Source organism: Podarcis tiliguerta, assembly GCF_965153285.1.
Source record: "Podarcis tiliguerta genome assembly, chromosome: 13".
In the NCBI taxonomy this organism is placed as follows: Eukaryota; Metazoa; Chordata; class Lepidosauria; order Squamata; family Lacertidae; genus Podarcis; species Podarcis tiliguerta.
In genome coordinates this window covers 24,656,825-24,684,442 of record NC_139546.1, presented here as the reverse complement: position 1 = coordinate 24,684,442, position 27,618 = coordinate 24,656,825, and the positions used below count along the sequence as shown (strand labels likewise).

The 27,618-nt window shown below is 45.1% G+C and overlaps 3 protein-coding genes across 3 annotated transcripts; all 3 read right to left on the bottom strand.

The window, feature by feature from the left end:
- Positions 1-1,472: 1,472 nt before the first annotated feature.
- Positions 1,473-13,026, bottom strand: LOC310661959 (keratin, type I cytoskeletal 12-like). The gene is made up of 8 exons (XM_083408694.1): positions 11,768-13,026; positions 9,742-9,824; positions 8,762-8,918; positions 7,065-7,226; positions 6,414-6,539; positions 3,940-4,157; positions 3,024-3,193; positions 1,473-1,854 (listed from the first exon to the last, which is right to left on the bottom strand). The coding sequence occupies exons 1-8, from the start codon at positions 12,206-12,208 to the stop codon at positions 1,748-1,750; spliced, it is 1,464 nt and encodes a 487-aa protein (XP_083264820.1). The 5' UTR covers positions 12,209-13,026; the 3' UTR covers positions 1,473-1,747.
- Positions 13,027-16,908: 3,882 nt separating this feature from the next.
- LOC310662664 (keratin, type I cytoskeletal 10-like) lies at positions 16,909-22,107 on the bottom strand (the record flags this gene model as incomplete). The annotated part of the gene is made up of 5 exons (XM_083409608.1): positions 16,909-17,903; positions 19,012-19,337; positions 20,160-20,377; positions 21,073-21,198; positions 21,949-22,107. The coding sequence occupies 5 exons, from the start codon at positions 22,105-22,107 to the stop codon at positions 17,800-17,802; spliced, it is 933 nt and encodes a 310-aa protein (XP_083265734.1). The 3' UTR covers positions 16,909-17,799.
- Positions 22,108-23,586: 1,479 nt separating this feature from the next.
- On the bottom strand, positions 23,587-26,580 carry LOC310662484 (keratin, type I cytoskeletal 24-like; the record flags this gene model as incomplete). Its single annotated transcript, XM_083409417.1, has 3 exons — positions 23,587-23,752; positions 24,803-24,885; positions 26,221-26,580. 3 exons carry the CDS (start codon positions 26,578-26,580, stop codon positions 23,587-23,589), a joined length of 609 nt encoding a protein of 202 aa, XP_083265543.1.
- Between the last annotated feature and the right edge of the window lie 1,038 nt (positions 26,581-27,618).

Below are 27,618 nucleotides of genomic sequence, written 5' to 3'. Positions count from 1 at the left end.
AAACATTTTCCTTGAAAAAAAATATTGCAAAATGATGTGGGAAAGTGGAGAACCATCCTTAAGATAGTTAAAATGAGAAACGGTGAGAAATTGACAGATTGGCCTATTTCTACCAGAAAGTGAGCAAGTGGCAACATCGGCAGGGTGAGTAGAAGCCACAGCAATCTAATGCCTCTTTCGCTCTGGCCCGTTCCTCTCCCTCAGCTGCAGGCCGAGGGCCATTGCCCAGGCAACCACAGTGAAATCAGCTGGCAGCATGCATCTTGAAGCCCAAATTGCAGTGTGGCAAGCCTGTGGCTCAAAACGTTTGCCACGAGTGCCCAGGTGGGCTGTGGCACACGTTGAACTGCGATATGCGCTTGCGAAGAAGACATCTGGTTTGCCGTAAGCGCTGTTCTGTCAAGGGAACGAACGGATATTTGTGAGCCTGCAAGATAAGATGATTTGCTCCGCTGCGATTTGTGTACACCTCTCGAGTTATGCTGCTGATGAAGGCTAGCAAGTCAAAACACATCTAGTTATTGAGAAGAGGCTTCTCCCTCCTCCCTTCTTCTGGATAAACATCCTGGAGATGATGAGAGAGCTGTGTGCTGATCAGCGCACCTACATGTGTTTGCAAAACGATAAGCGTGTGTTTGACTCCTTTTGCACCCGTAAAGATTTGAGTCGACAGCCTTTAATCTGCTTCAGTCCTAATGACATGTAACAATCGCATCTTGGTGTTTAACAGCTGTTCCTCATTTTAATGATGGCTTAATAGCATGTCGTGAATCTGAATAAAGCTGTTTTCTCCGTTTTTAACAACTTCACACTGCTCAGTACAAGAAGGGCACCTGCCCACATTTATTGTGAATCAGCCCCAGGGCACTTCCGCAGAGATCGTTGATTGCTGGGAAGTGTGTGTGTTGGGGGGGGGGGGAGCTCACTTGGTTTACGAAAAGCTGCAGTGTGGAAAAGCAATACCTTGGATCCTGAGTGCCTTGGTAATTGGATGTTTGGCTCCCAAACACTGCAAACCCAGAAGTGATTGTTCCAGTTTGCAAATGTTTTTTGGAACCTGAACATCCAACGGGGCTTCCACGGCTTCCGATTGGCTGCAGGAGCTTCTTGCAGCCAATCAGAAGCTGAGCTTTGGTTTCTGAACATTTTGAAAGTTGAACGGACTTCCAGAATGGATTCCATTCGACTTCCAGCGTACGACTGTACTGGTGCACTGGAAGGGAGCAGTGGAGCTCTTGCAGTGAGGCCGGGGCCTGTGCCTCTTTAAATATTCTTCCGTCAGATGCCACTGAGGGTCTGGATTACCCAATAAATGTGCAATGCTGTAAGCAGAGGCATTATGCTTGATGACAAACTCACCCACAACCCTAAGTCCTGGCACAGAGGCTGTTGCAGCAGACCTGCATCCTGCCTTAGTGTGACTAGTTTCTCCCAGGGAGAGAAAAAAACCAAACCATTTGCATCCCACAAAATCAAGTTTTGAAATACCTTTATATAAGAAGAATCAAGTAAAAGTAGCAGCAGGAGTAGAAGCTGTAATTAACTTTAGAGAAGTGAACCTTTTTTATTGTAAGAGAATTCTAAGGAGAGCAATGAGAATATCTAAACAGATTGCTAATTAAGGAAAGGAAATATTTTCGTTGGCTTCTCAGTATGTTGGCACATTAATGTGAAAGATGACACTTATTCTTCTTGTGCTGCAACATTTCCAGAAGCAGGAAAGTGTTTCTGGATAAAATCTTGATGTTTATATAACCGTGCTTTCTTTAACAGACTGAACCTTGGAGGAAGTTACTCGCCCGTGCTCGTCTAATTCCTCAATGATGGTTTTGATCACTCTCGTTTTCTTTGATTCTGAAGGCGGAACAGACAAAAGAAAGAACAAGTGACTGAAATGCCCGTGCCAAACGTTCTTTGGGACAGAATTTTTAATAGAATGGTATCTACCTGAATGACAAAGCCCCATCATCTGAGCATTTACCTGCGTGCATGCATATATACACCATTTAATTTGTATGATGCCTTTCTGTCGTTCAAAGTTCAAGGCAGTTTACAATTTGAAAAAAACTACTTACTTGCAACATAGCAAAAGGAGTCATAAAAATAAAAAAAATTCACAAGCAAATTGAACAATTTCCACATGAATAATAATAAGATATAAAATAAAGATCTAAAAAATATCAATAATAGCAGCAACCGTCTTCCATAAAACTCCCTGAGCAACCCCCCAGCCCAAGAGTCTGTTCAGCAGCCTCAGCTTTTGTAGCTGGAGTCAGTCCGGGCCCCACCCTCCCAGGCCAAGTGGGAAAAGTCCTGCAAGGCAGGAAGCAACTCTTCCAGGACTCACAACCAAGCAGGCTGAGCACCTTTCTGGTGCAACATTTAGTACTTATTCGGCGTCTTTTCCGACTCGATTTCTTTAGCGATTACAAATGCAAGAGTTACGCTGGCATGCATCTGTCCCCAAATTTGGAGAACTGAAAATTTCGAAAGACAGGTGCGTTTCAATTAACATGTTAGTTAGGAAAGAGCAAATCAAGTAGGTTCACGCTAGATCTACAATTTAGCTGTAATAACTATTGAAATATTTAAAATGTATTAAAATGAGAAATCTTCATCCAACCCAGGAGGAGTCTATGAGCAAACCTGGAAGCTTTTGTTATTTCCAGACAGTTGCAGGCAGTGAGGGATGGGGGTTGGTACTTCTCTGACCTCCCATCGCCAGCATCTCTACGGCTTTGAAAGGGTGGGGCAAAGGGATGTGGAGGCCAGTGTGGTGCAAACACACTGGCAGAGCCAATCCAGCCCTTTCTGAAAATAGTGAGTCTCAGTTGTCTGTGGGCCATGTAACCTGCACTCCAGAATTCTGTTCATAGATGAGGTACATAGATAATTGGTTCTAACCCGAGAATTCTTTGCATTGATGAAATGGAAGGGGGAGAAAAAATGTACTGGGATGTTAAATTGGTCTTAGTCCCCAATCTATTAATAACATAGAAAGACACCCCCAAAATGATGCTTACCTTTTTCTTTGGATGCAGAATGCGTGTTCCCACCGGCAGTTCCTCTGCCACTGGAGTCTGTGCCAGATCCACTGCCTCTTGCAGCCGATTCTGAGCCTCTTAATCCTGCAGCTGTTGCAGACCCCACATTTTTTGATCCCAGATCTTTGCTACCTCCGTGTCCAGATGCACTGCAATAGGCAATAGGTTTGTTTGTGTTACCCTTGCTTATTTATTTTATTCAATTTGTATACCGCTCTGCATCCAAAGATCACAAGGACGGTTCACGATATAAAAATACAAAATGAGAACATTAAAAAACTCCAAACAAAAGTAAATAGTAGGTGAACAAAAACTTTTTTTTTGGGGGGGGGGGAGTATACAGCACAAAGGTCTTTAACAAAGCAACACATTCAGAACAAGAATCAAGTTCTGGGCCAGACCAGTGGCTCATTGCCACTGGCAATAGTTTATTTTCTAGCATAGATGTCCTTCCTTCTGTCCATCCCGAATCTTCCACCATTCCGTTTCACTGGGTGACACCCAGGTTCTAGTACGCTTAACTATAATGGGGCTTGAAGCCTTGATACACCAGAGGGCAAGAGAGCTTGTGGACCTGCCAATGTTGTTAAACTGCAGTTCCCAGCATCCCTGAGCATTGTCCGTGCTGGCTGGGGATGATGGGAGTTGAAGTCCAACACTGCCTGGAGGCGGGCCACAGATCCCTCATTCCTTGTTTGCAAAGCAATTCTACTCAATGTGCTTTGCACATTCATGCCAGTTCAAAGAGCATCTGAAGTGCAGCTGATTTGTCCCACAGGAGATAATTTTACACCCTTTTGGATAGTAACCTGCTCCTTATTGTCAGTAGTTTACGGCAAGCCTGGATTGCAAAGTCGATCCCTTTCTTGCCTGGGGTTCTTTTTTTGCTCCCTACCTTACTTCTCCATCGATCAGATGCCGGTAAGTCTCAATCTCATTCTCAAGGCGGATCTTGATATCCAGCAGCTGCCTGTAGTCTGCATTTTGGCATTCCATGTCTTCCCTGATTTGTTGTACTTGGGTCTCCACGTTGCCAATCAACCCTTGCATCTGGGAGATCTGGGCACAGTAGCGGCCTTCTGTCTCTGCCAAGGTGGCTTCCAGCGATTGCCTCTGAGAGGGAAAAGGGTGCCATAACACAAACGTAACACATAGGGCATGTTTTAGGCCATCAGCATTTTGGAAGGTTGCTTCCAGACCCCAGAGTGTCCTGGGAGGATGACAACTGCTAAGGAATTCCAGGCTGTTTCAGACACATGCCCACGTCCCTAAGTCATTCTTAACTTGTGTACCTAATGAAATCTATCCACCAGATGTACCAATTCCACTAAGTTGCAAGAGCAATATTGCATTTGCATTGATTTGCATGCACATTTATTTATTTTTTTAAAAAGAAGCTCTTAAGCTCTGCTTGTACGGACCCAGGGATGGTATCGTTTGAGTATCTAGAGTTCAGTTACAGTTCTAAAGTGCTATGTTTGGTGTGCTCAAGGGCTTTTAAAATTTTGATACGTTTCTCTTTGTGCAGCAGAATCCTGTTCCAAAATGCAAACCTGTATTTGAAACAACTCGGCTTCAAAAGTGCTTTGTTTTGTGGCATGATGGGCTGCTGAGAGCAAGTTACATAGCTAAGAAAAGGCAGGCAAGGGCTGCCAATCTGGAATGGACTCGCAGTCTGCATTGGGGGCCCTAGACCAGTCCCCCTGCCACAGTTATTTGTCCCCCAAGGTGCTCCTTGCAGTAGGGGAAGGGGCAGAGCTCATGCTTCACCCGTGGAGAGGCTCAGTGTTGATCCCTGCCATTTCTAGGTAGGGCTGGCCGGAACTCTTGTCTGAAAGGGAGCTGTGTAGACAGTTCTGAGCAAGTTGGACCAATGTTCTGACTCAGTTTAAGGCAGTTTCCTATGATCAAAATCAAAATCAGTTTCCTATGTTCCTGTGAGTTTCAGCAATAAAGTGGCACAGGGCCGCATCTGGCACAGGAACAAGTTTTGAATTGGGACCCCGTGGCTTCTTCAGAATAAAAAAATTGGTCAGGTTTTTGGTGTTGTTTTTTTTAAGTACAAACGATTTAACGTGTAGGCTGACCCTTTTGTGAATAACTCAAGCCCAAGCCTGCAAATTGCACAAAGCTACCTGTGTGGTTCTTTGTATTTTGGCTGCTGTGCTCAAAAGGCCTTTGTTTCTAACACGTTGCCACCTGTCCTGGGCCCTTGGAAAGGAGGAGGCTCAAAATCAAATCCACTAAATAAATAATCTATAGGAGTTCGTGCTGTGCTGAAATCTCTCCTCCAAACGCATCTCGTGAGTTTTGTTCTTCTGCAAAAGAGGCTTCTGCTTTAATTCCTCATGCGCTTGGGAATTTCTTTAGAATTTCAGTCTTGAGCTTACCTTCTCGTTGTGAGGTGTATGCCGTTTCCCCCACATAAACATCATTCAAACATTTCTCTAATGATTTGCAGCCTCCCTGGCTACCCATACTTCCTCAACTGACAAAGCCCCATTGGAGGAGTTCCTATGAAACTTTAATGGAAGTCTGGGCACCTGGGGAGGCTGCAGGGTGCAGACCACTGGTGAGACGATTTGTAGAATGAAATAAAAGCTATTCACAAGCATCCTTCAGCCACCTCAAAAGTAAGGTAAGGAGATCAAACTCCCTGACTTCATTCACAAATCTATTGATTTTTGGTTCCAATTTCTTTTCTCATTAACTGACAGAGGATGGAGGAGAAATTTTCAGCACTGCACTTATAGGAATCCCTGTAACCAGTGAGATGGCATTCAGGTCTTGCTATTCTTGGTACAACATGACTAAAATGGAGAGATCGCTAAGATTATTTGCCATTCAGAGAAAGCAAGCTGCTGCAGAATGAGACAACCCAATTGCTTATTGTCATAGCTAGCAGCTTGTAATGAAAAGAGAGGCAAATAAAGAATGACTGTTATTTCCAGGGACTCTTGATAACTTCTAACCAACTTAAGCCCTTTTCACTACTTGTGTATGTAAACAAATTATGAAGAGGGTTCAGGGGTTGTGTGTATCATCTGAACCCTAAACAGCGGTCAATCTTAACTAAAGTTAATGAAAACAAGCCGGTTTCATGAACTATTCTTTGAAGTTGACTTGTTTTCATTAACCACAATGAAGATTGCATAAAGGTCTAGGTTTGAATGAAACAGGAGTGAAAGCTTCAAAGGACACAAGGGTTTTTTTTGGGGTGGAGAGCTAGGCTCATTCTCATAATGCTTAATGTGACTTAGCTTTGTTCCTGAACCAGCCTTGTAAGAGGGAGGTGTATATTTCAGGGAGATGTTTGTCTTAATCATTCAAACACGATTATGCTATCTGGCAGAGATCTCTTCCCCATACCAAAGCAAGTTGAGATGTCAGGTCTATCTCCAAAGCCTGAAGGGTGCGTTTCAAATCTGTGATCTCATTCTTGTTGGTGCTGGTCTCCTTGGCACTCACGTTGATCATCACGTTCAGTTCCTTACTCTGCAATAATTCAATAACAGGATAGTATTCAAATGACAGAAATGTGGTCGGAGCAATTGATTCTGTTTTCCAGAAGCTTAGCAGCTCTACCCCGCCATTTGTAAAATGAGAGCTCCGCGTATAACGGACCCCAGTAACAGAAAGCATAAGAGCAGGGCACTCTGTACATGTTCAGTGCATCTTATACACCCTCCAACTTCTCCAGGTTTCTTCTGCAGAATTTGGAGTTTTACAGGGAAGGACAAATGCTGCGTTTAAAGGGCAATGGGGGGAATGAGCAGTCAGGGAACCGTGGAGAGACACACACTTGCGAAACCGGTAGAAGTCTCTTGTTCTGTTATCCCTGGAACCACTGCGCAGTGGTAATCTGCTGGCTTATTTTAATGTGCACGTGTAAGCTGTTTCACAATCAAGGAAAGGAGACGATTGGACTGGCAAATGTCATTTCATTTCATTTCTTTTTTTAAAAAACAGATTTGCTGGTAGATTGCTGGTTTTTAGACACATCCCTGCATTTTCGTTTACCTTTTCGGCGAACCAGGTTTCAGCATCCTTGCGATTCTGCTCTGCCAGAGCCTCATACTCTGCCCTCATCTTGTTCAAGAGGGTAGTTAGGTCAATTCCTGGGGCAGCGTTCATTTCAACGTTGACGTTCCCGGAGGTCATCCCTTGCAAACTTTTCATTTCCTACATGAAGAAAGAAAGGGAAGAAGGAAAGAGAAAGGGACAAACAAACAAAACGCCTCAGGACCATAACTCAGTTGGTACATTTGTGAACATAAGAATTGCACTGGATCAGAGTCCCAGCCTGTCCATGGAAAGCCCACAAGCAGAACTTGTGCATTTCCCTTCTCTTGTATCTGCATTTTCCTTCTCTCATATCTACCGTATTTTTTGCTCTATAAGACTCACTTTTTCCCTCCTAAAAAGTAAGGGGAAATGTGTGTGCGTCTTATGGAGCAAATGCAGGCTGCGCAGCTATCCCAGAAGCCAGAACAGCAAGAGGGATTGCTGCTTTCACTGCGCAGCGATGCCTCTTGCTGTTCTGGCTTCTGAGATTCAGAATTTTTTTTTTATTGTTTTCCTCCTCCAAAAACTAGGTGCATCTTGTGGTGTGGTGCATCTTATAGAGCGAAAAATACGGTACTCCCTACCAACCAGTGATCAGAGGCACAATCTCTTGATCCTGGTTGTAATACATATCCACACTGATTAGTCATTTTCTGCATATTCACAGTGGCAACGCGTTGACTTCATTTACACATGCAGCATTTCTGCATCCCTAGAAACATGAATATTCATTGGCCAGTCGCTGCCTCTCTGCCTAACCTACTACTCCCCAGGCTTGTTGCAGGGATTAAATGAGGAGGAGGAGAACCATGTACACAACCTTGATCTCCTTGGAAGAAAGAAGGTGGGATATAAATGCAATCAATCCATCAATCAAGGTAAGCTTGCCATTCGGGTTCCCGTAAACTTTCCCCATCCCTGGGAGTAAGTGAATACAGGCATACAGGCAGGCAGTGAAAGCCACCAGGGAGAAGGAATCACTGCCAGAAAAGCACCAGCTCAGAGGGGTAGGAATAGCAGGGGGCAGGGGGTGGGCTCAAAAGGAATAGGTTGGCGGTTGCCATCCCACCTGATCCTCTGCTGCTTGAGGGGGCTGCCTCATTCTGGTTAATGCAGTGGAGAACCTGTAACCCAGGGGTATGGAACTTGTGTCCCAAATCTGAGGAAATTGATCACCCTTCAGAAACGAGTTTTGCTAGCCTTATGCTTTCTCACACCTCCTGTAAGCTGCTGAGCTTTTGCTCAGTGAAGCACCTCTTGCTATCATTATTGTTATCAGCACTGAACATTCCCTAAATCCAACCATTTTGGATTGCTAACTAATCAAGTTGTACTAGGGGAGTTGCTAAATACGGAGAGGATTTGGGGCACTGGGGCAGGAAACAAATTTGCGTAGATCAGCATATGCAAACTGTATGCATGGATGCCTTTGGGCAACTTAAGATTAGTGGACTGCTGGGATCTTCCTGTGCTTTGAGGTGTGCCCGGCTGACCTTTAACTTAGCAAAGTTCAAAACAAAACAAGTTCACGAAAAAGGGAACAGGATGGAACAGGACACCTGGGGCTCAGTGCAAAAGTCCTGGAGCTCAGGAACCACCTAACAACACCTGGAGTTATGCTGTCAGTTGCTTGAGCAAGATGGCTGCCTTACCTCTTCATGGTTCTTCTTGAGGTAGGCCAGCTCTTCAGTCAGGGTCTCAATCTGCATTTCTAGGTCACTCCTGGACAGAGTCAGTTCATCAAGGACTTTGCGCAGACCATTGATGTCTGCCTCAACGCTCTGGCGAAGGAACACCTCGTTTTCATATCTTTGAAGAGGAATTATTATTATTTCTTAAAGTGCTTAGCTTGCTCAAGTACTTAACTTTGGCTATTGTATTGGCTTGGCCAGTTATTTGATTGTCATTGTGTTGAGAAGCCTGAGACTCTGCTTATCAGGCTGTTTGTTTTGGTCATATTTACAAGTAAAATTAGGTATATACAGTCCCCCCCCCAAGCTGGAACCAGTGCTTTTTTTCTTAAAAAATGTTTAGGGGTACTCTCATTCTGTCTGAGACTCAGGAAATACCATGACAGGAAATGAGGCCACCACTGGGGGTAGCAACGGAACTGATGGTACACCGTGATAGAGAAGGAGCTACCATATTTTTTGCTCTATAAGACTCACTTTTTCCCTCCTAAAAAGTAAGGGGAAATGTGTGTGCGTCTTATGGAGCGAATGCAGGCTGTGCAGCTATCCCAGAAGCCAGAACAGCAAGAGGGATTGCTGCTTTCACTGCGCAGCGATCCCTCTTGCTGTTCTGGCTTCTGAGATTCAGAATATTTTTTTTATTGTTTTCCTCCTCCAAAAACTAGGTGCGTCTTGTGGTCTGGTGTGTCTTATAGAGCGAAAAATATGGTAATTTAAAAAATATTTTTAGTTTCTTCTCCCATTAGATTCAGAAAATGTTTAGGGGTATGCGTCCCCCCAGAAAAAAAGCCGGAACTCTCTGGAGCTCAGTTTCAGCACCCCTCAGGTGGGCGCCATCGCCATGATAAGAGAACAAGGAAGGCGTTCATGGTGAGTTCCAGCACCTCTTTTTTTAAAAAAAAGAAAAATAGCACGGATACCCTGATTGGGTTCAAACTTACTTCATTTTGAAGTCATCTGCAGCCAGCCTGGCATTGTCTATCTGCAGGATAATGCTGGCGTTTGTGACACTCACAGCAATTATCTGCATTGGAGGGGGATATAGAAAAAGGAAGTAAAAAAAGCAAATCATTTATATTATTGACACAAAAAGATTACATCCCTCTTTCCTCCCTCCAACAAAATCGCTCAAATTGAGTAGAAAAATTCTGAAACAAACGTAAAGATTAAAAATAAGAGTAAATGCATCATTAAAACACATGAGGGGGCACTGGGCTGAGTTTTACTCTGAATTGACATGATCAAGGGCACGATCCTAAAGCTGAATTTGTTTTATTTATTACATTCCCATCCGACCTTTCCTATAGGTAGCTTAAGCTGGTTAACAGACTTCGCCTCCTCCCCATTTGATCCGCACAATAGCCCTGTGAGGTAGGTTAAGTTGAGAGACTTTGTGTGGCCCAGGGTCACCCAGTGAGCTTCATGGCTGAGTGGGGATTTGAACCCTGGTTTCCCAAGTCCTAGTCTAGCATTCTAACCATTACACCACACTGGCTCTCAATCACCTGGCCAGGCTATGTTGGTATAGCTACCTGATCCTGGCTGAGCCATAGATATGGCCACTGTATCTCCCACATCCCAGTTTGGCCAAGACCCAGCTGCCTGAGCTGAGCCCAGTAGTCCTTCAGCTGGCCTAAACCCTGAACAAATGACATTCTGGGGTTGAGGTGAGGGTAAGACAGGAGGGGGACTTAGGCTGGATCCTAAGCATAGTCACGTGACCTGAGAACCTGGCCTACATAAACCTGGCAAACGGGGATATAAATCCAACTCTCTTCTAAGGGCTTGCTTTCATTGAGTCATAGAACTGTAGAGTTGGGATAAACCACGAGGGTCGAATCTTTTTGCTCAGCATGGGGCTTGAACCCACAACCATGAGACTAAGAGTCCTCATGCTCTATTAGCTGAGCTGCTTTACCTGCCAAGTTTAGGGCAGCTCAGCCAGCACAGGCCACTCCTGAATGGAGCTTGGATCTGTCGGACATTAGCAGCTGCTTAACATAAACCAGCTTAATTTACACTGGCTCCCATCCTTGGGTCCATTCAGTCCAATGGGTCTGCTGTGAGTGGAGAGAAGCCATAAAAAGCAAAGGTAGCCTGTTGATCTGTAAGAGAATACCCTCCCCCTTCATAAATCTCACAGCCAGGCAGTAGTAGCTTTAGTAGGACTGACTTGCATAATCACAAAATTATGGCACGCTTGATTGAGATTCATTTCACATTTAAAGGTGAACCTGCAAATTTGCACTTTCAGAAACAACAAGCGAACTAAAACGCAGACATCCTTTGACAACCACACTTCATCAAATATACTGGTGTAAAGTGTGCATAAAATTGCATATGTTTAATTTCCCTTGATAGAAAATATATCCCCCCCCCCGTTATTTTCATTAACATATGCATTTTTGCGCACACTTTATCCTAGCATATGCATCATGAATATACATTAAGTAAAATTACAGAAGAATGTGCCTCTCAGGTGAAATTCACTGGTGAATTTAAGACTGGGGAAATAAGAAACTGAGAGAAGCTGAAAGAGACAGATTTGCCCACCTCTGTGGCGCTGTGGGTTAAACCACAGAGCCTAGGACTTGCCGATCAGAAGGTCGGCGGTTCGAATCCCCGCGATGGGGTGAGCTCCCATTGCTCGGTCCCTGCTCCTGCCAACCTAGCAGTTCAAAAGCACGTCAAAGTGCAAGTAGATAAATAGGTACCGCTCTGGTGGGAAGGTAAACGGCGTTTCCGTGTGCTGCTTTGGTTTGCCAGAAGTGGCTTAGTCATGCTGGCCACATGACCCGGAAGCTGTACGCCGGCTCCCTCGGCCAATAAAGCGAGATGAGCGCCGCAACCCCAGAGTCGGTCGCGACTCGACCTAATGGTCAGGGGTCCCTTTACCTTTACCTCTCTTCCATCTTTAGCCAGCCTCACTCCTCCAAAATCCCCCTTCTCTTCCCAAGTCTTGCTCACCTTATTTCGAAGGTCCTCAATAGTGGTGTGGTATTTGCTGTAGTCGCGGAGGCCTCCGTCGGCGTGTGACGCCGATTTCTCATACCAGGTTTTGATTTTGAGCTCCAGGTCGCTGTTGGCCTCCTCCAGAGCCCGCACCTTGGATAGGTAGGAGGCCAAGCGGTCGTTCAGGTTCTGCATGGTTTCTTTCTCCCCTCCCGAGAGAAGCCCACCATCGCTGCCGGCAGCGCCACCACAGCTGTAGCTCTGGAAGTAGCCCCCAGCCCCACCTCCCAGGCTGCCCCATCCTGACCTCGTGCCCCAGGCTGCCCCACCACCAAAGCTCCCTGTGCTGAAGGACCCTCCACCCAAGGCATGCGCTCCGCAGCCAGAAAGCTTTATAGACGCCCCACCGCAGTGAGAGGAGGAAACCTGCCTAGATCCCCGGCTAAAGTAAGACATGATCTCAAGGAAGTTTTAAGCAAGCTTGCGGGGAGAAAAGCAGAGGATTCACCCAAGGGGAGTTTTCTTGAGCAGTCAGAAGAGCATCAAGGTTTTATATGCCGACTTTGTTAAGGGTGTGTTCCTTCGTTGGAACGTCATTTCATCGCTGCATTGTTTGTTTGGAAGATTTATCATTTCAAGCCTTCATGACTGATGGATATTAATAACTTGGCCCGGTCTTCCATCTTGTTCATTTGCCCCCTGGGCCATTTGTGAGTCGTCTCCCACCCCACTCCCAAGATGGCGAATGGGTGGATATCACCTGGCCGAAACATTCATCATCACCACCATCTTTTCAGCAAGGTTGAGTAATTCCTCCCATCCCACCTGCCGCCTCTCTCTGTGTGTTTTCAAAGCCCATCATTATAAACATATTTCTTTGGGTCCCTACCCACTTTTTTTCCACACTCGCACTTGCAACACTCTTTTGTGGCAGAGGGGTGTGCAAACCGCTTTTCAAGGATGGTTCCCTCGCGTTGCGATTTCCTCACCCTGGGTGGTGCAGAGAGAGAACTATGCAGTTTGTATTAGCCCTGCGAAATTGTCTCAGCTGTCTCAGCTGTCTGCTTTTCTGACGCGGAAGTTTGATATTCTCATTATTTCTTTACGCACCGCGTCTTAAGGCTAAACTCACAAGGCGCTGCTTTGATTTCCTGAAGCTTTTTGCTCTCAAATTGTCAAGGATCCAGTGAATGAAACATATTTAAAGAATCTGCTTCATCAAACCGGCTTTGGAACTTGGGAAATGGAAACTAATGGTTTCGTGATGGAAGTGTAGGATGATTGAGATCGCTCTTGCTGAATCAAGTCAGCTTGAAGACTTAGGCGTTCCTAAGAAAAAATAAAAGATACGTACAACCAGGATAAGGCAGCAAGACAAAATCATTATTCTTGTGTGTACGTGTTGCTGGGAATCTCAGGTGGGGAGAACCCTGTGGCACTCAGGTCCTGCTTGAAGATTATGAGAACAGGACAGAGGTGGTCATCCCAACATCTTGTATAAAATTCCATAACTATGCTGTGTGTGATGAATTACCTCCTGTCGCCTGACCTCAGTCCTCAGCTTTTTTGGATCACCTTGGCTTCTAGGCTGCTTCTGAAGACGGTTCGGAAACTTCAGCTAGTGCAGAACTCAGTAGCCATGTTGCTCACCAGAGCAAGACATTTTAAGCATATTACACCGATCCCGGTCCAACTGCACAGGCTACCAATTAGTTTCTGGGCCCAATTCAAAGTGCTAGTTTTGCCTTATAAAGCGTTAAATGGCTCAGTACCACAATACTTTACAGACTGCCTCTTTCCGCATGAACCTACCTGGACCCTGAGATCATCATCTGAGTCCCTCCTTCATGTGCCTCTTCCTCGAGAGGTTCAGAGGGTGGCAACATGAGAACGGGCCTTCTCTGCAGTAGCACCCCATCTGTGGAATGCTCTCCCCAGGGAAGTTTGCCAGGTGTCTTCATTATACACCTTTAGGCACCAAGCAAAAACATTCCTTTTTAACCAGGCCTTTGGTTGACCTGATCAACATCCCATACCCTTTTAAAATGTAGCTCTTTTTTTGGAGGGTATTATCGGGTTATTGTTTTTGTTTTGATTTTATATATTGCAGTCTTTTTGTGAACTGCCCTGAGATCTCTGGGTATAGGGTGGTATATAAATTCAATTAATAATAATAATAATAATAATAATAATAATAATAATACAGGGATCCTGATCTGTCTTCTGTCCACCCTGAGTGAGAGCAAGCGTAGCCAAGTGCCTCAGAGACTTTGACCTCTGAACCCGGAAGCCCCTAATTTAAACTTCTCTTTGGCCATCATCCCGTTAGGTAGTCTTATGCAGCCTGCACTAACGAAGTAAGTAGTTTCCTGCCTCTTATCATCAGCTGCACCTATATCTTTGCAAGATGGGGAGAGTAAGAGTCCTGACAAATCTCCCTGGGTGTTATAAGGATTACCGAGACAGTGTTTGTGGACATTCTGAAGTGCTGCATAAATACTGTTGTTACAGCGAATTGTAATTCTTGGAGTGATGGGATCAAAACGAATTACGCAACGTCACGGAGGACGGGGCCACCTGAGTGGATCGTAATCTCCGATACTGGATGGGGCATGAGGCAGTGTGCAAGGGAGCTAGATTTGGGGTGGCTTTGTATCTTACTTTACAAAAGAAAAGGCCTTCATCGGAAGAGGTGTCGCAGGAAAATCCTGTGTTCGGAGGCCCCTCTGGTCTGGCCCGAGTCCATTTTAAAGATAGAGCATGCAGGGAACTTGGCATTTGCTGTGAAGAGTTAGCACCCAGAGAGCAGATTGAGCAGGCGGCATGCAGGCACTAGTGGAGGAAGATGGGGTGGGGGTGGGGAGCGCAGCACCCCCGGCAGCGCAATCCCAGTGGGGTGCCGTCGCTGCTGCCCCCTGCCAGCGCTGGGCGCCATGCCCCCGCAGGTGGCACACCATGGTCACAGGATGCGCGCAACACCCCCAGGACATGTGCCATGCCCCCAGGACACGCACCACGCCCCTGTGGGCAACGCACCACACCCCATATGTAACCTGAGGTACCACTGTAGTCTATTAAACATTAAAAGCTTCCCTAAACAGGGCTGCCTTCAGATGTCTTCTAAAAGTCTGGTAGTTTTTCTTCTCTTTGGCATCTGGTGGGAGGGCGTTCCACAGGGTGGGTGCCACTACTGAGAAGCCCCTCTGCCTGGTTCCCTGTAACTTGACTTCTCGCAGCAAGGGAACCACCAGAAGGCCCTTGGCACTGGACCTCAGTGTTTGGGCAGAACAATGGGGGTGGAGACACTCCTTCAGGTATACTGGACCGAGATGCATTTCTATTTAAATTATCTTGATTCCCCCCTCCCCGAAATTTGCACCTATGTGCACACAGCACATTCAAAAGTTATGCGAATTGATGTCCTCTTTTAGGGCAACCAGCTGACCTTGTCTGTCCGCTCAGTCTGCAACCTTGGGTCAGCTGCACACTTAATCTAACCTACCGTGCAAGGTTGTTGTGAGAATAAAATGCGCTGTGGCAGGGAAGGCACATGTACGCTGCTGTGCGCTCCTTGGAGGAAGGGTAGGGTAAAATGATATCAATTAACAAATCGTAATAAAGTAAGAGTGGCAGGTAGCCAGCCATTGCTATGTTTCCAGAGTGAACGGGCTGCAATACCACCAATCTTCTCCAGTACTACTTTGGATATGCAGGATACTGTTCCTGCATAAACTCAGCTGTTATACTCATTGACCTTTTGGGAAACAAGGGGAAGATAATAGGCTGGTAGGCAGCCAGGATGCCATTGGCTTCAAAGGTGCCTACAAAGTACAGTACACTGAGAGGAACAAGAGCTACAGTTCCCCCTGTTGTTTTTTTTGAATGAAAAGGAGGCAGCCCTTAAGAAAGACAAAAAAGTCAACTGTGGTCATTTAGACTACATGGGTAGGTAAAATGGGCCAACTGACCTATACAGTGGTACCTCAGGTTAAGTACTTAATTCTTTCCGGAGGTCCGTACTTAACCTGAAACTGTTCTTAACCTGAAGCACCACTTTATCTAGTGAGGCCTCCTGCTGCTGCCGCGCCACCGGAGCACAATTTCTGTTCTCATCCTGAAGCAAAGTATTTAACCCGAGGCAATATTTCTGGGTTAGCTGAGTCTGTAACCTGAAGGGTATGTAACCTGAGGTACCATTGTACAGATGGACTTTGGAATGCAGCTGTTTAATTTGGGGACTTTCATTCTGCAGAATAAGGCAATCTGGTTTATTAATTGGATCAGCCCAGCACAGGAACAGAAGGTGACAGAAATTACACCCATCTTGCAGCAGCAAAATTTACGGGCGACAGCTGTTTGCCAAAGGGTGTAGTCTTTGGCTGCTGAAGCTGATGACAGTTTCAGTGAAGCTAGGATTTATTGCTAAGAATTATTTATTTAGTAAATTTAATGTGTGAAGTGCTGTGCCATTTTCAGTTTGTCTGGACTCCTAGGAACCTTATGTGTCGGATCACTATAATCCCTGTGTTACTTGTTTAAGGCCACCAACTGATAGGGATGGGAGAATCTGCAATTATTGGTTTTTTTTCCCATTCTCATTTCCCCACTCCTGTTTTCAGTTGGCCACATCCACGTCCCCTGCAGTTTGGGTCTGGGCAGGAAACTTGTCATACCAAACTCCAGGATCCAAGAACAGAGATGAGGACTTTGAGGGCCACATTCCCCTGTGGCAATCTTCCAGGGGCCACAAGTCAGTGCTGGGCAGAGCAAAAGTGGGTGGAATAAGTTTCTACACACATTCTCTGTCCTGGAAATCAAGCAGAATTATTAGAACATATTCCAGTCAGGAAAACACAGCCGTCGAGGGTGTGAAATAGGGCAGATAAGGGGTGTAGTTTGGGGAAAGAATGGGTGGCTAGGGAGGAAGTGTAGCCTAGATTCCCGAGAGGTAAAGGTAAAGGGACCCCTGACCATTAGGTCCAGTCGTGACCGACTCTGGGAGCCGGCATACAGCTTCCGGGTCATGTGGCCAGCATGACTAAGCCGCTTCTGGTGAACCAGAGCAGCGCACGGAAACACCATTTACCTTCCTGCCGGAGCGGTACCTATTTATCTACTTGCACTTTGACGTGCTTTCGAACCGCTAGGTTGGCAGGAGAAGGGACCAAGCAACGGGAGCTCACCCCATCGCGGGGATTCGAACCGCCAACCTTCTGATCGGCAAGCTCTAGGCTCTGTGGTTTAACCCACAGTGCCACCCACGTCTCTCCTGAGAGGTAGAGAGGCCTAGAGGGCCACATTCAGCCCTCTGGCCTATCCCTGCACCAACATGTGACTGGTGGTCTAATGACAGCTTCTCCACAAGTGTTTCAGGAGTGCAGAGTTTTTTTGAACTCACAGCCTGGCCTCACATTCATGGAGATGACCTTCATGATCACTGGGGCTTCTATGTGGAGGATCTTCATGGGGCTGGGCAATTAAGATGCACACAGCTGCAGTAACTTGGAAACAGGGCTGCTGTTATTGTTTTACTGAGTGTAGTCCTCTCTTTTGAAGGATGCTCAGAGGGCAGCCCTCTCCTAGATGGTGTCCTCAGTTTGAGGGCTGTCCCTTCTGGGACTGGTTTGTATATCTGAAACCAAGAGATCCACCTTCCTTCCTTGCTGTGCTGGTCGGGGCTAATGGGAGTTGTAGTCCCACACGCCTAGAAGCCACCAGTTTGGAGAAGACTGGCACAGGCAGTATGTAGACAATGCTTTAAAATAAAGACACCTGACCACAATGTTATCATTTACTTGCTACAGAAGGAAAATCTTTATTGTAGGCTGCTAGCCGATAAGATCACGGTTTTCTGTCTTGGTTTGCATGGAAGAAAGGTGCTCAAGAAAGCAGCAGTGACAGAAGCAGAGAAAAAAGGCAATTTTAACACGGCATTGTGGGTTTAAGGCAGAAATCTTCAAGCTCCTGACACCTTGGCATAGCTTTTTTCATGGCATGCATCTGCTATGGCATGCTTCAAAAGATTCTCCATGAGAATCAGAGATGGCTTATTTAATTGGCTTTTCTTCAACCGACTGGACGTGAGTCGAGACGACTTGATCACCAATTCTATCTTCCACTATTGTCTTGATCACTCTTGTTTTTTGTACATCTGTGCAAGAAAGAAAATGCAGGCATTTAGGAGAGCAGTTATTCTTTTAAACAGGCAGATCATGGAGCTCTTATTTAAACATGGGGGGGGGGGTGTGTACTGTACTACTTAGAAATACAGAAAGCTGCCTTATAGTGAACCAGACCATTGACCCATATAAGCCAGTATTGTCTATACTGATTGGCAGCAGCTATCCAGGTTTCTGTCTGTTTTCCCAGTTCTGCTTGGATATGTAGGTGATTGAACCTGGGATGTTCTGTATGTAAGGCAGATGCTCTATCATTGTGCCACACACTCTGTGCCATCAATATCCCATTTGCCCAGAGTTGACCCACAATTCATAGCCCATGTAAATAGCAGCTTGGAGGGACGAGGGTCAATGGGAGCAGCTGCAACCCTGATCAACCATCCCATTGGGCAATTTCTGCACTGGGTGACTGTGGCGATCACACACAGGGCCCCTGGTCTATTGACCTTGTGCCGCCACTGCGATTGCTTTTTCCGTTGCCACCACGCCATATCTCACGGGGACACACGGAGTCCAGACAGTTGTTAACATTAACAAATAATCAAGTTTATTTTTAAATGCAGGAACAAGCTTATGGTTTCAGTTAATTTTGCTTAGATCTTAGTTCCTAACAACTTCAAACTGATTATTCCCAACTATCTATCTGACTCCACCTGACAATTCCTCTCACTCTCACAATACAACTCTACCAACCCACACCTAATCCTCCCTCTCCAATTCCCAAACCTCAACTGACTTTCAAAACCTCCCACTCTAACTTTTACTCCTCCCTTGCATTCCCACTGGCCAATCACATCACACTCATTTAACCCTTTCCTTATGACCCACTCTAGGAGGCAAACGCCACAGTGACCATCTGAGGTAAAGTTGTTATTACACTGGTGGCTCCTTAACATTGATTCTTCCTTCACCAGCACAACCCTGCCATATACGGAACTTTCTCAGTTCAATTTTGGTACTCCAATAGGCAATTTATCAGCACTATTTCACCCTCTGAAATTAGTAGCAAAATAAATGTGCATTTTTAACAAAAATAGAAATGTGCATTTTTAACAGAAAAATAAGAGCAACATGTATTACCTCTGCTGCTGCTTCCATATCTTGATCCTGAATCCTGGGAACTTTCACCACTAAATCCTCTGTCTGTAGATCCTGAGCTTCTAGATTGTGAGTCTGCAGACCCAGAGCCTCTGGACTGTGACTGAAAGCTGGAAGTTTCTTGGACCCTGGATCTGGAATCTGAAGAACCGGAAGATCCGAACCCTCTAGATCCTGTGGATCTCGAGTCTCCACTGCCAAAAGCTCTGGATCCAGAGCTGGAAGATGTCTGGTCTCTAGAACTTGAACCTACAGATCCTCTAGATCTAGTTTCTGAAGAGGTTCTTCTGGATCCAGATTCAAAATCACTATAAGAACAGTAAAAAACAAACTTTAGACTTCGTTATAGGAAAAAAAAAAGGGCTTCTGTGAATGTACATTTGACAGTACCAAGATCAGCAAAGTCTTTATTGTAGATATTATGTGGGATCGAGATAAAAAAAGATGAGAAAAGGCAACATCTATCTGAACCGTAATGAAGTTTGGATGTATTGAATAAGTGTTCTAATATTATTGTGGGTGGGTGGGTGCAGAATTACTTCACGCTCTTTCTCTCACAACCCTTTCCCCCACTTTGCGCGTGCGCAGAAGCGCTAAATCACACAGCATGTGTACGCAGATGCGGAGCATCTGGATGTGAATGCTTCAAGTTGCGGATGTGCCTCCGAGACGGATTACATCTGCAACTCGAGGTTTCACTGTAGTTATAAAGATGTTTTCCTTTCCAGAAGATTTTTATATTTCTCCCAAACTCTATACAAATTCTTCCTTAGATTATGGTTCATGAAACTTTTATAAGTTTTCGCCTTCCCATACCAGAGACATGCATGCCAGCTGAATTTTAAATCGTGACCTTCTAAATCCAGGATGTCTGCATTATTCAAAATGATCAATTCTTTTAACCAGCACAAGCAGGCTGCCTCATAATACATTTGCCCTTTTCTGAACCAGAAATAAAAAGAAAGGGCATGTTTCTTGGAGACTATGCAAACTGACTGGAGAATGTGCATATTGAGAGGGGGAACGTCCAATTAAGCAATGAGAAACCAAGTGATGTGTGGACCCTTAGGCAAAGGAGAATCAAAGACATTTAGGAATGGCAGACTTCTACCACGTTCCTCCCTTTTCACCTGTCTCCTCCATCCAGCAGACTTCGGTAAGTCTCGATCTCATTCTCCAGGCGGATCTTGATATCCAGGAGCTGTTCATATTCTCTATTTTGGCTTTCCATGTCTTCCCTGATCTGCACCACTTGTCCCTCCACGTTGCTTATCACTCCTTGTATCTGGGCAAGTTCGCCACAGAATCTGCCTTCTACATCTGCCAGGGTGGCCTCCAGAGATTGTTTCTGATGAAAGGGGGGGGGATGGAACATTGGAAGTTGAATAAAAAGATAAAACGAGAACACAAACAGATAATAAAAAACATAAACAAACAAATAGCCCCTCCCACAAACACATTTAAAAGATCATAGTATGTTTAATGGTAGGGCTGGATGCCACAAGGCCATGTGTACCCTCTGTATATATTCTCTATCTCTCTTCTTGTTTTAAACTTAAGGAAGGGTTAGAAAGGTAATAAAGTAATAAGTAAAGAAAGATGCTAACTGTTAGCCCCAAAATGGAAAGTGAGCGAGGTCCCAACTAAAGAGGACAGGCAACTTAAGTCGACAAAATCTGCAGAACTGGCAGATTTAACACATAGAATAAGAGAGCAAGAAGAACATACATTTAAAGAAGAGTGGAAAACATTTATTGAATATGTGGGAAATGGTTGTATACAGCTGAAAACACTGGCAGCCTTAAGATAAATTCAGCAGAGTAAATAATTTTTGATGGATGTAAAAGTGGAAAATTGATTTGAATGGTTATAGTAAAATATGCAGGGATGTATGATACGCAAAATGAACCATGGAAGGAGAAGAAGGGAAGTCCCTGGATATTTTAAAGCTTGTGAAATGTTTATTTGCAATTGTAAAATTGTAAAATAAAAATTCTCAAAGAAAAAAGGATGCTAACTGAATGAAAGAAAGAATTCTTATACCATAGACAATTGGGTTTGCAGTTCCATTTCTAGGCTTTGCAGAGTGTGTCTTAGTTCGGTAATCTCACTTTTGTTGGTGCTGGTCTCTTCGACGCTGGTGCTGATCTGCTTATTCAGTTCTTGACTCTGAAATAAAGTGATTAAAAGAGGGAGAGAGTTATCCAAAGATTTTTAGTCAAATGAATAATTTTGCTTAAGGAAGAGTCCTCTGTGAAGTCAAAAGTGAGCATTTCCTCAAGACAAAAAGAAGGCACCTTTTATCATATGTGGTGGAATTGTACAGTGATAAAGGAATTCTGGGAAATGATATATAATGGATTGAAAAATATGTTTCAAATAACTTTTGTTAAAAAAACAGGTCTTTTTGTTAGGAATTGTAGGTGCAGAGATACTGAAGGAACTGAAAAAATTGTTTATGTATGCTACAATAGCTGCAAGGATGCTGTTTGCCCAGAGCTGGGAAGATGACAAGATGTCTACGAAGGTGGACTGGCAGATGAAACTACTGGACTATGTAGAGATGGCAAGATTAAATGGGAAAATCAGAAATCAGGAGGATTAAAGCTTCAACAAGGAATGGGACAAATTCATATTATATTTGAAAGACCACTGTAAACACTTGAACTCTTTGGCAGGTTTGAAAGGTTGCAATGATACATAGACCTACAATGGAGGATTGTAAATTAGATGGACATATAATATGCAGTTTTAAAAAACAGTTACCTTAAAGAACCCATGGAGGGGAGGAGGGAAGTCTTGATTTTCAGAAGAATCTTGTGTTATTTTTTATTACTTGTGACTATGAGTGTGAATGAATTTGTAAAACCAAATGAAAACTATTGAAATAATAAAAAAGTGAACATTTCCGCCACCTACCTGTTCGTTGAACCAGGCCTCAATGTCTTGCCTGTTCTCCTCAGCGAGGGCTTCATATTCTCCTCTCATCTTATTGAGGAGCGCAGTCAGGTCAACTCCTGGGGCGGCATTCATTTGCACATCAATGCCTCCGGCCGTGGTATCAGTCACAGAGCTCATATCCTGCATCAATAAAAATGTTCTTTCAACACTTGCTGCAAGAGCAGGAAAATAAATAATTTTTTTTTTTTAAAATACCAAGAGTATCTCTGAGTAATTGTAATGTTTTCTAGATGACATTGACTGGTTTCAATAGCTTTGCTTCTACTGCCCAGACTCCAGAGAGGTCTGTATCTGATCCGAAATAGATTGAGCAGGAGGTGTGGGGTCCCTCTTACCCAGGCACCCTCAAACTTGGCCCTCCAGGTGTTTTGGGACTACAATTCTCATCATCCCTGACCACTGGTCCTGTTAGCTAGGGATGGTGGGAGGTGTAGTCCCAAAACATCTGGAGGACTGAGTTTGGGGGTGCCTGCTCTTACCATGGGGCCTTGGCCCCCACAATAAAATATTTGAGGGGGCCGGGCCCTCACAGAATTGATGAGCATTCCCATTCAAATGTTGTATTGTACACTGTGTCATGTGATTATGTGGGGTAGGGCTTACCTGCTCCCCCAACAATATTTTATTCAGGTTAGTACCCCTGTAATATTTGTATTCTGCGCCAGCATTTATCTTAAGTTTTTCCTGCATAGCTAAAGCTTGATTTGGACACTGGTCTGTTTATTATCTATGTAAAGGTGAAAAGGCCTTTAAAGGTGAAAAGGTGACTGGCATGTGGCACTCATCGCGCTTTCAGACCACAGGAGCCAGCGTTTGTCCACAGACAGCTTTCCAGTTCATGTAGCCAGCTTCTGGAGCAATGGAACACCGTGATGGAAACCAGAACGCACAGAAATGCCATTTACCTTCCCGCCGCAGCGGTACCTATTTATATACTTGCACTGGTGTACTTTTGAACTGCTAGGTTGGCAGAAGCTGGGGCAAAGCAACAGTAGCTCACCCCATCATGTGAATTTGAACTGCCGACCTTCTGATCAGCAAGCCCAAGAGGCTTAGTGGTTTAGATCACAGTGCCACCCGCTCCCCTATTATCTATATGGGTAATGCAAACCAATACTATTAAGTCCCCTGCCAAGCACCCATTGCTCTTAAGATGCGTGTGTATATGTAAAGGTAAAGGTAAAGGGACCCCTGACCATTAGGTCCAGTCGTGACCGACTCTGGGGTTGCAGCGCTCATCTCGCTCTATAGGCCGAGGGAGCCGGCGTTTGTCTGCAGACAGCTTCTGGGTCATGTGGCCAGCATGACTAAGCCACTTCTGGTGAACCAGAGCAGCACACGGAAACGCCGTTTACCTTCCTGCCAGAGCGGTACCTATTTATCTACTTGTACTTTGACATGCTTTCGAATTGCTAGGTTGGCAGGAGCAGGGACCGAGCAACGGGAGCTCACCCCGTCGCGGGGATTCGAACCGCTGACCTTCTGATCGGCAAGTCCTAGGCTCTGTGCTTTAACCCACAGCGCCACCCTACATATGTAAAGGTAAATATACACAAACACACACATATTGGACCTGACTTTAGGCATTACTGAGACCTACATTACCTCTTCATGAGTCTTCTTCATATACTCAAGCTCCTCAGTCAGGCTTTCAATCTGCATTTCAAGATCACTCCTGCTCATGGTTATCTCATCTAGGACCTTACGGAGGCCATTGGTGTCAGCTTCAACGCTCTGGCGGAGAGCCACATCATTGTCGTACCTGAAGCAAAATGGATTAAAAAGGTTGTCAGCAGATCATGTGGGAAACATCTGAACACAGAGAGGGGAACATGTTCCTTCTCTGTGAGTGTTTTCTTCCATGCCTTCATCAGCTTTCTTCACGGTTGGAGGCAACAAAGCTTCTGAAGACCAGTTCCTGGAAACCACAGGAGGAGAGAGGTCTCTTGCGCTCAAATCCTGCTTGCAGATTTCCCACAGGCCACTGTGGGAACAGGATGCTGGACTAGATGGGCCACTGGCCTGATTCAGCAGGCTCTTCTTAAGTTCCTATATTATTTTAAAGGTAAAGGGACCCCTGACCAGTAGGTCCAGTCGTGACCGACTCTGGGGTTGCGGCGCTCATCTCGCTTTATTGGCCAAGGGAGCTGGCGTACAGCTTCTGGGTCATGTGGCCAGCATGACTAAACCGCTTCTGGCGAACCAGAGCATCACATGGAAACGCTGTTTACCTTCCCACCAGAGTGGTACCTATTTATCTACTTGTACTTTGATGTGCTTTCAAACTGCTAGGTTGGCAGGAGCAGGGACTGAGCAACGGGAGCTCACCCCGTCATGAGGATTCGAACTGCCAACCTTCTAATCGGCAAGTCTTAGGCTCTGTGGTTTAACCCACAGCTTTATGTTGGGGCTATTTGCTTGCATATCAGGTTTTAAAGAAGGTGTGGTTATCAGCGGTGTTTTTGTCACACATTATGAACCAAACCTGGAATTAGTGAAGCACTCAGCTAAATTTATGATGTGAAATTAGGGCTGCAGCCCTATAACCCTTGGGAGTAAGCCCCACTGAAATCCATGGGACGTACTTCTGAGTTGACATGGTTGGGTCTGTGCTGAGGCATACAAATGCAATTCATTGGCTGGTGGGTATGAATTTGTTCCACCCAAGCATACAGTAAATGTACTGTATTTACACCTCATGGGATATGCATGCTGGAGATCTCACAATAGGCTGGTTTTTCTGCTCTACGCGAATGATTCAGCAAACATCTCCACCAGGATGTGGAGCAGATGCCCATTTTGTCCCACTTACTTCAGCTTGAAGTCAGCAGCAGCCAGCCTAGCATTGTCAACCTGCAAAATGAGGCCGCCATTGTCTGTAATTGCAGCAATTATCTGCAAAAGAAAGAATCAATAATTAATATATAATTGAATGTTGGATTCGGACATGCAGTAAGTTCCTCTCCCAACTCATTCACACACATTTAAAGCACTATGATACCACTTTAAATAGTCATGGCTTCCCCCAGAGAAATAAACGACAGTGTTGTTGGAAATTCCCACCCAATTTTAATTTGTACAGTAGTTATTATTTAGCACCATCAAGAATAAGACGGATTATGAATTATGTTACATATCTTGTCTCCTTTTGTTGTGGGAAGTCAAGACAAGTCTGCTTAATTAATGAGGGGAATATATAGTATTAAATAGACAGATGAGAGATATACGGGTTTTAAAACGACATCATTTCTTTCTTCTCTTTTATATAGTTAGAATAGATTTTGTCTAAAACTAAGCATCCAATAAGTTTAAGGAGTTTTTTTAATTAGAATGGAAGAATACTAACAAAAAAACCCACAGAAAAGTAGGTAAATAAAATTAATATTTCAGCAATAAATGACTGGGGAGCTGGGGCTACTCTATGAAGAAAGGTTGCAATATTTCTGTGACCCGCCCCGAGACCTCTGGGTATAGGGCAGTAGATAAACTCAATTGATAATAATAATAATAATGTGAGGGTTGGGGGAATAAAAGTATGCCCTTTGTCAAAATGGATCTCACCTTCCAGGGGTGTCTTTGAGAAAGGGCTGTAACTCAATGATAGAGCATCTGCTTTGCATGCAGATTCAATCCCTGGCATCTCCAGAACAGACTAGGAGAGAAGCCTCTCTGAAATCATGGACAGTCACTATGACTCAGTGTAGACAACACCGACATAGTTGGATGAGTAGCTTGGCTAAGTGTAAGGCACCTTCCTATGTTCTGGGGTCTCCAGTTATTTCCTAGTTATTAAGGGCCATTCTCCTGTAATTTCCCTAATAGATGTGTTTGGCAACTTGGCTTGTTGACCATTAAGGGACCTCAGCAGTCCTTCTGGCCCCATTAACTCTCTCCTGCCTCCCTCCACCTGCAAATTCACAACATAAATATAGCCGTACCTTGGTTTTTGAACAACTAGTCTTAGTTCTTGAACATATTGGCTCCTGAACGCAAAATAAGTGATGTTCCAGTTTGCAAACTATTTTGGGAAGCCGAACATCTGAAGGGGCTTCCGCAGCTTCCCATTGGCTGCAGGAAGCGCTTTGTTTTCCGAACATTTTGGGAGTCGAACGGACTTCCGGAACGGATTCCGTTTGACTTCCAAGGTACGTCTGTATAAGCCTTGTGAATCGAACAAATGCAGCAAATAAAGCCCTGCAACATATCTGCGTGGCTTGTTTCTTTCCATACCTGCGCCCTAAGGTCATCGATGACTGTGTAATACTTGCTGTAATCCCGTTGCTCTCCGCCTCTGGTGCTTCCTCCAAACTTCTCGTACCATTCTGCAATCTTCCTCTCCAGGTCACTGTTCGCCTCCTCCAGCGCTTGGACGTTGTTCAGATAGGCTGCCAAGCGGTCGTTGAGATTTTGCATCGTCTGCTTCTCGCCGCCGGAAAGGAGTCCGCCCTCGCCGCCCCCGAAGCCGTTAAAGCCCCCGGCCGACCCACCTCCAATGGCGCCCCACCCAGCGCTTGAGCCCCAGGACCCACCAGCACCACATGACATGCCACCAGAACTCCATCTCCCTCTGCTCTCAGACATCCCATTCATACCGCACATGCCCCCGCCAGAGCCCCAGGCGCCGCCACCACAGCTGGAGCCTCCACCAATGGTCCTTCTGCTAGATCCACCACTGAAGCTTGAGCTTCCACCCAAGCCCCTGCCACTCGATCCACCACTGAAACTGGAGCTTCCACCAAAGGCCCTGCCACTAGATCCACCGCTGAAGCTGCATGCTCCATGGCCAGACATCCTTGCTGGTCCTCGGCTGCTGTTGCTGCTGCTGCGGGAAGAAGCGGCTTGTCTGGAGGACTGGCTAAAGAAACTCATGTTTGCAGCACAACGTACAGAGGACCTTCCCTGTGCAGAAATGCAGTGATGGTGACCTCGGAAGGCAGTTTTTACCTTTTTATACACAAATGTGCAATTGCATCATACCCCTAAGTGTATGGTGTGTTTTTTTGCCAAATTGCTAGCCTAGCCCATCATTAGCTAATTATAATAATTAATAGCTAATCCCAATATGCATGCTTGGGTTCTTCCCTCTGTTTAATCAGCATGTCAACATGGAGAATAGGTGGAGCTGGGTGGGCCAAACCTTTCATTAGAGCCTTTGGAACTCAATTGAGTAATTACTGTACTTTCCTTTTTATAGCTTCGCTGCTTCCTAACACATTATTGCATGCTATTTCTTTAGGTACAGTGGTACCACGGGTTACAGACGCTTCAGGTTACAGACGCTTCAGGTTACAGACTCCACTAACCCAGAAACAGTACCTCGGGTTAAGAAATTTACCTCAGGATGAGAACAGAAATCGTGCAGTGGCGGTGCAGTGGCAGCAGGAGACCCCATTAGCTAAAGTGGTACCTCAGGTTAAGAACAGTTTCAGGTTAAGAACGGACCTCCGGAACGAATTAAGTTCTTAACCCGAGGTACCACTATATGCTCATTTTATCCCTGCATTACCGTGCCTCTTTATTCCTTCTACCTTTTGCACACATCTTGTCGGAATTGCAGCGTTAACTTTCAGGTTAACGCTGATTCTGCAGGTTTTATTCCAGTGTAGACAAAAACGAAGAACTTCTTCA